This window comes from Halichoerus grypus, chromosome 8, assembly GCF_964656455.1.
Source record: "Halichoerus grypus chromosome 8, mHalGry1.hap1.1, whole genome shotgun sequence".
Taxonomy (NCBI): Eukaryota; Metazoa; Chordata; class Mammalia; order Carnivora; family Phocidae; genus Halichoerus; species Halichoerus grypus.
In genome coordinates, this window is record NC_135719.1 from 94,968,692 (window position 1) to 94,984,166 (window position 15,475).

Sequence of the window (15,475 nt, forward strand, 5' to 3'; positions counted from 1 at the left end):
GATATTATAAATATTCTCTTTATGCTGACCATTCTTAAATATTACTTTCAAATACAGTCATTCCATACTTGTAAGTGGTAAAACAGACAATTTTAACTACAAAACAGAAAAACTGTTTATTTAACAATTGGTTAAAGTAAGTGGGACAGTTTGCTAAGAAATCTAAATGGATGACTTTATTACCACCTTTCTAAATATACATCTTTATAATTAACTATCTTATGTTCAAAAAAAGCTACAGGAGAATAAGATGATATTTAAGCAAGAGGTTTTCTTTAGACAGAATGTCCTAATTATCAGACAGTATACTCTGGAATAAGCTACAGGTTCTAGAATCATCATTACTTCTGGATACTGTTAAAGACAAAAGGATAATCATAAGCCCTAGAGGATTTGATCAACCAAATAACTACACAAATTCATCTTAAAAGTCTCTTCCACCTCAGTTTTTATATTTTTTTAAATGATTTCCTAGTGCAACCTAGCATATAGTAAGCACTCAAATATTTTTAAGTGAATATATGGATAACATAACTTCTTGAACTAAATTCCTGTATTTAGTAACTATATTCCAAGAAAAACTTAATTGTTTTCACTTTTTAATGACACACATCACAGTAACAAAACCAATTTTTGTTTTCTGCCTCTCTTACCTCTGGGGGTCCACTAAAAGAATACGCATACAGAATAGGCTGAATCATGATTAGGGACTGGGTCAAATCTTGACGCATAAAATGGTGACGATAATATGAACTCTCATCAGGACTATTGTTAAAAACTTGTAAGAAAGGAGATCTTCTTAAATGAAACATAAACTACAAGAAAAAAAATGTGAGATAGCTTTTACTGATTTTACTTCAACAGGAGTTTACTATTACAAAAGCATTTAATTAGAACTATTAAGACAATAAAAACAAGTTATAAGGACCTTCTAAATTGTATTCACGATCTTTATCAGTTACTTGAAAATATAATTTAACAACAATAAAAAAAATTAAAATAAAAGAGATGACTCAAAAGGAAAACAAGAATAGGGAAAAAAAAAGTCCTTGCTCAGATCTAAGTTATTCAGAGGCTGATGCTACATGGTGCATTATCAGCATTCTTTGTTTTTATTCCTCATCTCTCTGGCCACATCTTTGAACTTTTTTACTACTATTCCTTTCCACCACCAAAAGACTCCAAGAGAACATAAAAATAGACTAACAGATTTTCTACTTTTTGAGAGCTCCCAAAAGTTGCACTGGGAAGGATCTGCATTGATTTAAAAAAAAAAAGACTTATATACACCTACTTGTTTTTTAATATTTAAGTTCTTCCTCATCCCTAAGAAACATTCTTTAGACCGTTTCATTCTTTCTTTCTCCTTTCACTTTCCTTCCACCCACTCCTCATATGAAAGAGATCAAAAAGGGGAAGAGTCTGGCCTGAATAAAGGACAGCTACATTGTGCTTTGATACAATCAAAGGGTCTCAGATACAATCAAAAGAATCAGCTCTCCAAAGAGCTCTCATTTGTCTTTCAGTTACTTCTCTCCACTGCCCTCCACCCTCAGGGCTCAAGTGCCTACATGATGCTCCTGCCTGGGACTCATTCCACAGGTCTCTCCCAGCACAGGCTGCTCAGTGACACTCTCATTCCTTCTCTGTTCTCAGTGATCAGAATTCACTAAGAGGCTCTCTCATCCCTTACCACTTCAGCCATTCCTGTTTACTCACAGCAATGTGTAATTGGTAAATTTGGGGGTAGATTTTCCAGAAATAAAAACCTTCCCTAAATTTAGTCTATGTTACCTTTTAGAAGAGCATCAGGCTTTGTAAGCCCAAAGAAAAAAATTATTTCTGGGTCCTCTGTGATTTCCAATAGAGGGGAAAAGATGAGAGGCCCAGATCTCTCGGGAGATCTATCACCTATCAAAAGCCTAAAAAGAAGGCTTGGAGTTGGGAGAGAAGAGAAAGAAAGGAAAGTGTTCGGCATTCAGTCAAATACTGAGGCTAATGCCCACATTCTCTTTCCTATTAGTTTCTGCTAATATGAGGCCTAAGAAAGGGTTTTGCCTGCCTTAAGACAAAGAGACTCTGCCCTTTCCTAGTTCTCCAAAACTGCAACCAGAGGTTTAGGGACATCTCCCTGTATAAACATGAAGTTTCTACACTACAGATCAATAAAAAATAAGAGTAGTTCTCAAAACAAAGTTGAAGCTTTGAGCGAGGTGTTCATGGGCAAAAATTTGAATTTCCACATCTCAATATAATCATCCTTCCAGGCTAAGCTAAAATTGCCACCTCTTCTATAAAGATGTATCACACTATTCACTTGGAATGATTCCTTTAAGTTTTGTTTAAATTTTGTATATCTCACATAGCATTTCTCCCTTTCTGTTCTGTGTTATATATATTTCAGATCTCACCCTTCAGACTGAAAGCTCCTTGAAAGTGAGATCTGTGTCAGTCATCTTTATTCTCCTAAAGTTCCCTGCATAAGGACCTCAGCTGAATAAATGTTCTGTTACTCATCATATAAACAACCTAGACTTTAAAAAATATCTATCAAAATGAGACAGGTAGATTCTACAACCCAAGTGAAAAAAGTTCTGAAAGATAAATCAAATTAGCTTCTTTTCTATTTATCTGGTATATCCCCATAAATTTGTTCTCAGGTAAAACAGTACCATGCTGTAAGACTAGTTGACTGGTCAAGTTACTTCCTTTCGGTACTACTATAATTAGATCCCTTATATCAGATGGAAAGCAAATCTACCTCACACCTAATTCTACTCCAGAGTAGGGTTCCAGTGTAAATTTATTTCACCACAGATGACTGTTTTGAAGGCCATCATAAAAATATTATAATACACTTTTCAATGACTATTCAAGCACAATATTAATTTCTTAGCTATCCCAAAACTTAAAACATTACCAAAAGAATAACCCAATACAACAGGTCCTATATTCTTACACAACAGAAAAAGTGAGACCCAATGCTACTGTCAACAGTAAGAAAAGAACATGGACTTTTATTCTACTCACCTGTGGATAAAGGGAGAAAGTTTCTGAAAATCTGAAGGAACTTGGATCATCTTTGTGATACTCTCCAAATTTCTGACACTAAATAAAATAAAATGTTAGTAATATATTGCCTGGCATACAGCTAAACCTCTTGCCTATACATACCCTATTTTTTTAAAGTTATTACTCTTGGGGTACCTGGGTGGCTCAGTTAGTTAAGCATCTGCCTTCGGCTGAGGAAATGATCCCAAGGGTCCTGGGATTGAGCCCCTAGTCAGGCTCTCTGCTCAGCTGGGAGTCTATTTCTCTCTCTCCTTCTGCCTCTCCCCCTGCTAGTGCTCTCTCTCTCTCTCTCGCAAATAAACTAAAAATCCTAAAAAAAAAAAAAAGCTATTACTCTTTAGAAGGCAGATACTTGATATGGGATAAAATTGGAATTTACTTACAGACTTACCAAGAGAAGGATTATACCCAAAAAAATATATTTGAATTTGAGAAGCAAACAATACATTGCTCCGGCGCAACAACTCATCTTCAATGTTTGGATTTTTTTAAACTAAGCATATCTGATAAAGAATTCTTAGATAATGGCCAAAAGAGCTCAATATGTGCTCCTTAAGACTCTGCCGAAAAAGGACAACAGCGTACTGACAGGAAGATGCAACTTTCAAAATACCATAGGGGTTATAAAAGCAAGTTAATGATATAAAAGTCTACAATAGAAACAATGCCAAAAAAGAAAGAAGAGCCGAAGAAAAGAAAATCTGAGACAAACAGGTAAACTGGTAAACAAAGAAGAAACACAAAGGCAGAAATAAGAAGGAAATAAAGTAAATGGAGGCACATACACTGGCAAGCGAGAAGTAAGCCCTCCATGATGATGTGACAAAAGGCAACTAAATAACTGAGATAATCCATATGAGAAAGTGCTCAGCAAAATGACTAACACTAAGCCCTCAACAAACATTAACTTCCTCTCCTTGTTCTTCCACAGTCTCTGATCTGAAAATTTTTTTATAGTACTAATGTAACTGGTCCATATCCTGGCAATGTTCAGCACAGTTCTCATATATGATCAAGGGCACAAATAACAAGTAAAAACTAGCAAAGATTCACTGCTATAGTTAGTGCAGTTGCTTTTGCTTCCTGGAATGTTCAACTATATGATTTATTTATGCAACTATGTATAGAGCACATAGAAAGGCATAATTGGTTTGATCACATTTTTGGCTTCGAGGAAAAATCATTTCAGAACTACTGTCACGCAAGAAAAGCTATGGTTGTAGAGCTAATCCTCAGAAAATAGATCTTGGTATCTGGAAATAAGAGTATTGTTGTCTTTAATGCCCCTTAATAATACTTCACTGATGACCTTATAGACTAAGAGAGCAATGTTCACTGTACAATATGATAGCCACTAGCTAAATGCAGCAATTTAAATAAATTGAAATTAAATAAAATTCCAGTTCCTCAATTGCACTAGCCATATTTCAAGTACTCAACAGCTGTATGTGGGCAGTAAATACTTCTGTAACGGACAGTGCAGATTATAGAACATTTTCACCATTTGCAGAAAGCTCTCCTGAATTGTTGATCTGTATATCAGATACACTTGAAATCTAAAATGTCAAATACACTGAAAAGATTCTGTGAGCAAAACCAGTAGTCACACATTATTCAGAACTATTGATCACATTACAATATACACATTTTAAATTGTGCCTGGAATTCTGTTAAAGCATTAGGAAAATCTGATGTTATGGTTAATGAGGGTAATAAAAACAGTATTGACTTTTTTTTTTTTCAAGATTTTATTTATTTATTTAACAGAGAGAGACACAGCGAGAGAGCGAACACAAGCAGGGGGAGTGGGAGAGGGAGAAGCAGGCTTCCCGCCGAGGAGGGAGCCCGATGCAGGGCTCTATCCCAGGACCCTGGGATCATGATCTGAGCCGAAGGCAGACACTTAAAGACTGAGCCACCCAGGCGCCCCAACATTATTGACTTTTATGCTTGGGTAACCAGGGATGTCCAAAAGGCTAATTTTTAGAGTGGGACATATTTGATACTTATGTCCAAAATTTTTACTTGTATTATGAACATTTATTTTCATATCACTAAATAATCATTTCATTTTTAATGGCTGAAGAGCTTTCCACTATATTAAAATATATACCATAACAATCTTATCCAATCCTTCATTATTAGCATTTATATTTATCCTGTTATATCTCTAGAATAAATTCTTAGAGGTAGGATTTCTAGGTAAAAGGCAGTTTTTAAGCTTCTGATATGTCATCAACTGCCTTCTATATATAAGGTTATACAGATGTTTATAAAAGTTGTACAGTTCATACTCCAAACCTACAAGCTATGAAGCTGTCCATTTCCCTGAATACTAACCAACTTTTAAGCATTATTGTGTTTTTCTAATTCTTATTAGTTTGACAGATAAAAATTGTTATCTTGTTCTATTTTCTAACTTTGATTATAAATAAGATTGATAATTTTTTCGTATGTTTACTGGTCATTTGCATTCCTTCTTTTGCTAATTCCTCGTTCCTGATCTTTACTCATTTTTTACCCAAATCTTACTGATTTGTAAGAGGATATATATATGAAAATTTCCACATTCTGTTATACGTATAAGAATATGTCATAGATATAAGTCATACATACAAGTTGGCATTAAATTTTGATAATAGTATTTTTACCACACAGATTTTATTTTTTTAAGATTTTATTTATTTGAGAGGAGAGAGGGAGAGGGCACAAGCTGGGAAGAAGGGCAGAGGGAGAAGGAGAAACAGACTCCCTGCTGAGCAGGGAGCCCAACACAGGGCTCCATCCCAGGACCCTGGGATCATGACCCAAGCCAAAGGCAGACGCTTAACTGACAGAGCCACCCAGGCACCCTTACCACACAGATTTTTAATTTCATTTTAATGTAATAAAACCTTTTATTTATTTTTTTTAAGATTTATTTATTTATTTTAGAGAGAGAGAGCAGGAGCAGAGGAAGAGGGAAAGAATCTGAAGCAGACTCCCTGCTGATCTCGGAGCCCAACGTGGGGCTGGATCCCACAACCCTGAGATCATGATCTGAGCCAAAATCAAGAGTTGGATATTTAACCAACTGAGACACCCAGGTGCCCCTGTAATAAGATTTTTTAATATTTTTATTTAACGGTTCCTGCTTTTTATTTTGTGTTAAAAATCCTTCTGCATCAGGGGCACCTGGGTGGCTCAGTCATTTAAGCATCGGCTCAGGTCATGATCTCAGGGTTGTGAGATCGAGCCCTGCATCAGGCCCCATACTGGGTGTGGAGCCTGCTTAAGATTCTCTCTCTCCCTCTGTCCCTCCCGCCTTCCCTCCTAAAAAAAAAAAAAAAAAAAAACCTTCTGCATCCAGATGTTAAATATGTATTAACCTAATTTTTCGATAAATATAGCCAAACTTTATCACAGATAACAATATAAAATTTGCAAAGCTTCTTAAAAACAAACATACATTTCTAATCTTTGAGTTACCTTTTTTTTCAAAGATTTTATTTATTTGTCAGACAGAGAGGGACAGCGCACAAGCAGGGGGAGCAGAGACAGAGGGAGAAGCAGGCTCCCCACTGAGCAAGGAGCCCGATGTGGGACTCCATCCCAGGACCCTGGGATCATGACCTGAGCCAACTGAGCCACCCAAGCATCTCACTTTGAGATACTTCTTAAAATTTTTTTTGAACACTTATCAAGTGCCCTGCATTAATTACTGGAATCATGAGGAATAGTCCTTATTTACAACCTAACCAAAACACTAATACAGATGGAAAAAAAAACCAGATTGAAGAATAAAGAAGGTATATCAAAGATCCATGGTTTGAGTTATTTAGAAGTAATAAGATCGGGCAGATAAGGCAACAATAATTTTCTTGAGGAAAATAACAACACTTAACAAGAAATCTAGTTCTGTCTTTAATTCAGTAACTATTTACACATAAAGGCAGACACATAAAAGGCCCTAATGGTCAAAGCCTAACCTCTCTAAGAAAATGGTAATGACAAACGTGGTCATCTTTAAAAACAGCACAACAGGGGCTCCTGGGTGGCTCAGTCAGTTAAGCTTCCAACTCTTGATTTTGGCTCAGGTCATGATCTCAGGGTTGTGAGATTAAGCCCCCTATCAGGGTCTGTGCTGGACGTGGAGCCTGCTGAAGATTCTCCCTCTGCTCCTCCACCCCTGCTCTCTCTTCAAAAAAACACAAAAAAACAAAAAACAGCACAACTAAAGTGTGTGGTCCCACTGGTATAACAAGAAAAAAGCTGGCTGGGGTAGGATTTGCTAGGAAAGTCCCAAGGGTCTCCTGGGCCAAGTCTAATCAAATGAACTGTTTATCCACCGTAGCTAGCAGCACAGCTAAAGGGAAAATACAATTTGTGGTTAGTGGGTAAACCAATGGTGAAAGAGGAAAAAAAAAAAAATCAAGTATCAAGTTTAAGTTGTAAAAAGGGTATCATTCAACAGAAAAGGTCAGAAGTCAAAAAAGTAAGGAACAAATCCATAAAGGTGGGCACAAGATGGACCCAAACAAGAGGTCTGGATGTAGGTGACAAATCAAATGTTGATACCAGTATCTTAAGTGATTATGACCAAGGGGAGCAAGCGCTTACATTAAAAATGTCAGAAGCAAATGTGGCACAGTACCAATCTGGCCATACAGTGCCCATTATCTACAAAACATTTTTTAAAAAGATGTTTGGGTTTTTTAAAAGATTTCTTTATTTATCTTAGAGAGAGACAGAGACAGAGCATGAGCGGGAGAGGCAGAGGGACAGGGAAAGAGAATTTCAAGCAGACTCCACACCGAGCAGGGAGCCCAATGCGGGGCTCAATCTCACGATCCTGAGATCACAATCTGAGCCAAAACCAAGAGTCGGCCACCTAGGTGCCCCCAAAAGATATTTATTTTTAACGAAAATTAGTCTGAGGCATCAAGAAAAAAGAAAACAATTATATTCACTATGCCATATTGAAGAAGTTTGTTAGTATAATTTCCTAGATTTTTCTTCATTAGGAAAAAACTTAGAAAAGTATAGTACCTAAAAGGTATTATTAACCCCTTCTCTATCTGTGTTGTTATCACTGTTATAGCTGAAACTTCAGCAGTACAGAATCAATACAAAAAATGAATCTTAGAACAGCCTCTGTAACAAAGCCTCATTGGTCGTCACCTTGAGTTTCACTTCAACTGTATGCCAATTTGATTCAATCAATTAAAAGAATGTAAAGATACATTCTCACCACTTTTACCATAGATCAGGGTCTCTTAGTCACTATGGGTTCTGTAAGAGACTGTGTTGTTGTTTTTTTTATTTGTTTTTTGAACTTTGCATACCACATGATGCCAGCCACAGTGATAGACGGTTTCCAAGTTACCTGTTAGCAATTTCTCTTAGCCACCTTTCAGTCCCATGTGTCAGTATGCAGTAGGACTATGCTCATTTGGAGAACTCCATTCTCAGTTTTTGACGTATGATAAGGGAGGCCACCAGAACCGGTGAAAGCTATTTTGCACAGAAAGCAGGGCACTAGTCTGGTAATGTCAACCTCTCCCTCAAATTACCTCCACCAACTTCCTCTTACACACATTTGCCGACTGACTTATAGGAATAGACAAGCTATATTGGTGTGGCAGAAGATAAGAGTAAAATTTTCATCATGCCATGACTCATCTATTCTCTATCCCCAGAAGCCTTGTGCTGCTATTGTAATGCTATAAAATTGCAGAATGTGTAGAAGTAAATTATATTGTAGGTTTTGTAATTTTGTACTTTTTGTAACTGTTTCATTTAGTTCTTTACAAGGCCATTCTGTTTTATGTATTAATAGTGTTTGTGTTTTACAAGCATGTCAAACAATATGGCAAATTTGAAGTTCAGGTGTGAGAGAGAGAGAGAGATTCAAACAGAAGCCCACAGAAAATTCTGAAGAATTACAATCTTCTGAGTCATTTCACTACACTTAGGCAATAAGGGACACAGAAAAGATCAATCTTTACAAATGAAACCTACTTATCAATGGCTTTTATGCAGGCTGATAACCCAAGTTGTACTATTTAGTTTTGTGTCACATGTGACAGTAATGCAGTAATATGCAGTAATAGTTCTAGCAAAACAGCAAAAGCACTTTACTACAAACCACAGCCATTTGGCAAATAAAGGTGCTGATTACTTTAAACACCTTCTTCTCAAAACAACAAAGTGTTTATTAAAACAAAGTCACATTCATTGAAAAGGCTCAGGAAGCAAGCTATTTCAGATTACTAACTTCTCACCCAGAAAAGGAAAAGTCACAGAACTAGTAATAGAACCTAATAATACCAATATATAAAATTATAGTAAGTAAAATGCTAGGATAAGATGCAGTCTGAGCGGTGTCTGGGTGGCTCAGTTGGTTAAGCTTCTGACTCTTGGTTTTGGCTCAAGTCATGATCTCATGGCTCATGAATTCGAGCCCCATGTGGGGCTCCGTGCTCAGTGGGGAGTCTGCTTAAGACTCTCTCTCACTCTGTCCCTCCCCCCACTCACGCACACACTCTCTAAAATAAATAAATCTTAAAAAAAATGCAGTCTGAGAAACTGAAAAGGTTCCATTTTAAAACAATATAATAAGTGAATGCATTGATAACATGTCACATGATGCTAAAGAGGTTTATGCAATCAGCTGAAAAATAACAGCTTCTCTATTCAGGTTGATGAGCCAACAGATTGCACTAATGTCATGTCAAACTGCTAAATGGTAGTGCGATTCAAGAAAATGTTTCTGCTGTCCCAAACTAGAAAAGGTCAAAATATATTTAATAGTTTATCGTCCTATCTAGAAACAATGGTTCATCTTGGAGGAACTGGGCTGGCATTTGTACCGATGGTGTTCAATCAGTGGCTGACTCTATGAGAGGTTTTATGCCTCCTCTTGAAAAAGACATGCTGATGTTATAACACTGCTTTCACCACAGAGAGGTTAGTATAAAAACACCTTTGAAGGTAAAGTGAAAAAAAAAAAAAAAACAAGTCCTGGATGATACTAAAAAAAGACTAGTTCACTCAAGAATGTTTTAAAAACTACATGAAAATCTAAACAAAGTGCAAAATCTGTTACAAACAGAAATCTAATAGCTTAGCAGAGAGAGTTCTCAACAGGGTGTTTGACTAAAATAATAAGCCAGAGTTTGCTGAGTAAAAATGTAGCATTAAGAATAAAATTTAATTGGGGCACTTCATTTTGAGGGGTGTCTGGGTGGCTCAGTCAGTTAAATGTCTGCCTTCCGCTCAGGTCATGATCCCAGAGTCCTGGGATCAAGCCCCGCATCAGGCTCCCTGCTCAGTGGATAGTCTGTTTCTCCCTCTCCCTCTGCCTCTGTGTGCTCGTGCTCTCTCCCCTCTTTCTCAAATAAATAAATAAATCTAAAAAAAAAAAAAAAAGAATAGAACTTAACTAAGCATTGTGGGTCAAAATATAAGTACTGGGTTCCTGCTATATTAAAAACCCAAGTATAGGGCGCCTGGGTGGCTCAGTCGTTAAGCATCTGCCTTCGGCTCAGGTCATGATCCCAGGGTCCTGGGATCGAGCCGCACATCGGGCTCCCTGCTTGGCGGGAAGCCTGCTTCTCCCATTCCCACTCCCCCTGCTTGTGTTCCCTCTCTCGCTATGTCTCTGTCAAATAAATAAATAAAATCTTAAAAAAAAAAAAACCCAAGTATATCAGCATTATCAATAATTTTACTAACACACATTTTGCTAATAGATCCAGATAATCAAGACTTACCTATATTTTTGTATGTTGATGTATATAATTTTTATATCACAATTAACTCCCCTTAAATAATAAAACCATGGCAATGAAGAAAAAATATGCAAAAAAAAAAAAACTAAAAAAATTTACAATTTAGGATTAAATTTGGAACAATGTGATACCAGCCCCCAAAAAAGAAAAGAAAAAAAAAAAAAGAATAGGTTACTTAGGTGTCACTCTTTCTTTTAAGGAAAAAAGGTATTTTAGTTTACTGGAAGAGATAAATGTACTTACTATTCATTACTATGCCTTTCTCAGCAACTTGAATAGGAATCTCTCATACAGTCTTTCAGTTAATTGTCAAGTATGTTGAAAGAGATACTTAACAAAAGCAACAAATACTTACAACGAACAAAAGCATATAGATTGAGAAAAGTGCAATGTTTACTTCTTACCAGTCGAATGAGCTGTCTGTCTAGCCATCTAAGCACATCTGGTCCTTCCTCTGTTTCTGCTCTATAGATTGCCAGCCGGGCCATAAGAATGGCAGCTGCCTCCTGGTCAAAAGACGCAGCAATGTTTTGGATTTGAGTTTGAGCATCTGCCCAGCTAAAGGCAAGAAGAAAGCATAAAGATGCTGCTGAATTACTCAAGTCACAGTATCACAGTTGGCCACCACACAGATTAAAATTAAAGTGATGCAGAAAATTACATCAATATTTGAAAATTCCAACATTATCTAGAAAACCAGCATTTTTAAAATCACTAATAGCAGTTTCAGTATAGCATTATTTTTCAGAAAAATATATCCAAACCTAATAAAGTCCTCTAAAATAATTGTAAAGACAGATCTCCAAACATACTCCTTAAAACATTAAGATTTTTACAAGTAAAAAAACAGCACAGGTATATGTGTATGTATGCATGTGCACACAGATACACAAGTCTCTGCATCAGACTTTCAAATTTTATTTCTTCAATCTTCTAAAGGCAGAAACATGAAAATACAACAAAAATAAAAGTTTTCCCCCCAGCCTAAATAATTCTCATTTACCAACCTGGAAAATGAACAAAATTACCAAAAAATGTTTTCTCATTTGGTCTTTAATTCAATTATTAATGATAAAAATTATATAATTAAAGTCTCTTTGTATTCTTTTCTCTCTATGCTAATATACTGACTACAACTAATCAAAAGTTAGTAAGTGAAAATTTTAGTTTAAGGGACTAATTTGCTATTATGTATAAAACAGCCATCATTTATTAAATTCACATGTTCTATAAATCCAATCAAGTCAAACTGATCCTGGGTAGACACAGCGAGAGTTTTTGTTTGTTAGTTTAATGTTTCACAAAGTTTTGTAATACTTCAGCTGATCCTAATTCTAAAGTACCTCACTTTAAGCAAGTCTGGCAATACTTAAGGACTTTTGAAAAGCTACACCACTTTTGCATGACTCAAAGATGTAAGAAGTAATCCCAAGAAAATTTAGACAGTAACATTTTGAAAAATTCTTCTCCCTTCTTCCTCTATTTTTAATTTTTTTCAAATAGATAATTTTTTAATATTTTCCAGACGACTAACAACCGTTAAGTAGCTCAGTCTAGTGAAATAGACAAGAGGCAGAAAAGAATGAGAATGAGTAGAAGAATAAGAACTAGTAATTTTGAAATTGTTTTTTAATGTAACTTAAACAATGAGTGGTTATACTAATAGTTTAAGTATTAAATTTTAATTTAAAAAACTCAAAGAACTCAAAATAAAATTATCAAAATCAATATTTTCCCAACTTAGATGACCATAATATTCACTTGCTTCAAACTGAAACATAAAGGTGACATTTTAATTACACTGACAAGTAAACACATGCATATTTACTAATTAAAACTTATTTAGTTATAACTTAAAAATTGTGCCCTTAAAATCAAGTTTTAAGAGTTTACTCACATGGTTCAATCTGTCTTCTGCATTTCCAATATCCCCATCTCACTGTAATTCTTACAACTAGTTTCAAATCAAACTTATTTTATTTTTTTAAAGAAATATATGGGTTTTCTTTAAAGATTTATTTATTTATTTGGCAGAGAGAGAGAGCACAAGCACCCAGTACTAAACAAAACAAGTGCCCTCCTTAATGCCCATCACCCATCTAGCCCATTCCCTGCCCACCTCTCCTCCAGCAACCCTATTGTACTTTATAGTTAAGAATGTGTTTTAGGGGTGCCTGGGTGGCTCAGTCAGTTAAACATCAGACTCTTGATTTCAGCTCACGTCTTGATCTCAGGGTCATGAGTTCAAGCCTTGCCATGGAACCTACTTAAAAAAAAAAGAGTCTGGTTTATGGTTTGCCTTTTTTTCATGCTCATCTGTTTCATTTCTTAAATTCCACGTGTGAGTGAAATCATATGGTATTTGTCTTTCTCTGACTTATTTCATTTAGCATAATACATTCTAGCTCTATCCACATCATTGCAAATGGCAATATTTCATTCTTTTGGATGATATTCAACCATCCAAAACAATGAAATATTTATATATATATATATATATATTTTTTTTTTTTTTTTTTTTTTTTTTTTTCACCTCTTCTTTATCCATTCATCAGTCAATGGACATTTGGGCTCTTTCAATAGTTTGGCTATTGTTGATAATGCTGCTATAAACACTGGGATGCATGTGCCCCTTTGAATCAGTACTTTTGTATCCTTTGGGTAAATACCTAGTAGTGCAATTGCTGGGTCATACAGCAGTCTTATTTTTAACTTTTTGAGGAACCTCTATACTGTTTTCCAGAGTGGCTATACCCGTTTGCATTCCCACCAACAGTTTAAGAAGGTTCCCCTTTCTCAACATCCTCGCCAACATTTGTTGTTTCCTGTGTCGTTAATTTTAACCATTCTGGCAGGTGTAAGGTGATAATCTCATTGTGGTTTTGATTTGTATTTCCCTGATGATGAGTGATATTGAGCATCTTTTCATGTGTCTGTTAGTCATCTGTATGTCTTCTTTAGAAAAAATATCTATTCATGTCATGTCTTCTGCCCATTTCTTAACTGGATTATTACCTAACTTTTAAAAACTTTTCACTTTAAGAATATTTTAAACAGGGGAACCTGGGTGGCTCAATCAGTTAAGCAGCCAGCTCTTGATTTCAGCTCAAGTCATGATCTCAGGGTCCTGGCACTGGGCCCTGAGTTGGGCTCTGAGCTAAGTGGGAAGTCTGCTTGAGGATTCTCTCTCTCTCTTCCCCTCCCCCTGCTCATGTACATGCTCACTCTCTCAAATAAATAAATAAAATCTTTAAAAAAAAAAAAAAGTTATTTTTTTTTTTTTTGAAGATTTTATTTATTTATTTGACAGAGAGAGACAGCGAGAGAGGGAACACAAGCAGAGGGACTGGTAGAGGGAGAAGCAGGCTTCCCACGGAGCAGGGAGCCCGATGCGGGGCTCGATCCCAGGACCCTGGGATCACGACCTGAGCCGAAGGCAGACACCCAACAAACGAGCCACCCAGGCGCCCCCCCCCAAAAATGTTATTTTAAACATAAAAGCTATGACTGGAGGGGTGCCTGGGAGGTTGGTTAAGCATCTTAACTCTTGGTTTCGGCTCAGGTCATGATCTCAGGATTGTGAGATGGAGCCCTGCGTCCAGCTCCACACTCAGCACAGAGTCTGCTTGAGAGTCTCCCTCTCCCTCTGCCCCTCCTGCTCATTCTGTCTCTTTCTCTCAAATAAACAAATGAATCTTAAAAAAAAAAAAAAAAAAAAGCTATGACTAGAATAAACTCTTATATATCCATCATCTAGATTTATCAGTTGTTAGCATTTTAACACATTTGCTTTATCATTCTCACTTCTTTCATACACAAACGTACTTTTTCCTTTGCCAAACTTCTTAAGTTAGAGATATTATGACCCTCTCCCTTGAAAACTTCAATGTGTATCTCTTAAGAACAAGAAAATCATCTTATATTCTTATATAGCCTTAATTATCAAATTCATGAAATTAAACATTGATATAACATTATCCTATATATAAACCATATTCAAATTTCTCCAATTGTCTCCATAGCGTCCTCTACAGCAAAATTTCTCCTGACACAGGATTTAACCCAGAATCACATATCGGTTTTAGTCATAACATTTCTTCAGTCTCCTTTAATCTGGACTGGTTACTAATGCTTTGCTTGACTTCCAAGACATTTTTGACAAGTCTAAGTCAGTAGCTTTATAAAATATCCCTCAACTTGGTATGTCCAGTGGTTTCTGTAAGTAAATGTTTTGAATGTCCAATTTAAGTTGCACATGCATGTGCTCACGCATACACGTGTGAATGTATGAGTGTTGAGGGGGCATAAATAAACTGACATGTTTGCCAAGAATCAAAATGTCCAAGTTCCTGATCTGAAATATGAACAAATCCAGGTGAATGCTCAGTTGGTTGGCATTTTTAGTTCAAATGAGTAATGTATTCCCTTGACATTGGTCCAGGATTTTAAGTCAAAGCAAGGTAATAGAGCAGGACAGTAAATCTATGTACAATCCTTTGCTAAGCAATAGACCACCCAACCAATACTCAGTTCAAGCATAAGGCTAATGTCTATCACTCACCAAAACAACCTCATGGTTTTCAGGAATGAAGTTTAAATACAGTTCAATAAAATGAGAGCTCCGATGCCTT

The 15,475-nt window shown here is 36.2% G+C and overlaps 1 protein-coding gene across 4 annotated transcripts in view; it reads right to left on the reverse strand.

The window, feature by feature from the left end:
• The window catches only part of SEC23A (SEC23 homolog A, COPII component), a 71,963-nt gene that overhangs the window by 15,853 nt on the left and 40,635 nt on the right, over positions 1 to 15,475 (reverse strand). For all 4 annotated transcript variants that reach the window (XM_078053600.1, XM_078053601.1, XM_078053599.1 and 1 more), the window contains 3 exons: positions 11,249 to 11,402; positions 3,031 to 3,108; positions 654 to 815 (listed from right to left, as the gene is read on the reverse strand). In XM_078053600.1, the coding sequence (XP_077909726.1) occupies positions 654 to 815; positions 3,031 to 3,108; positions 11,249 to 11,402 (394 nt within the window). The remainder of the gene's footprint in view (positions 1 to 653; positions 816 to 3,030; positions 3,109 to 11,248; positions 11,403 to 15,475) is intronic.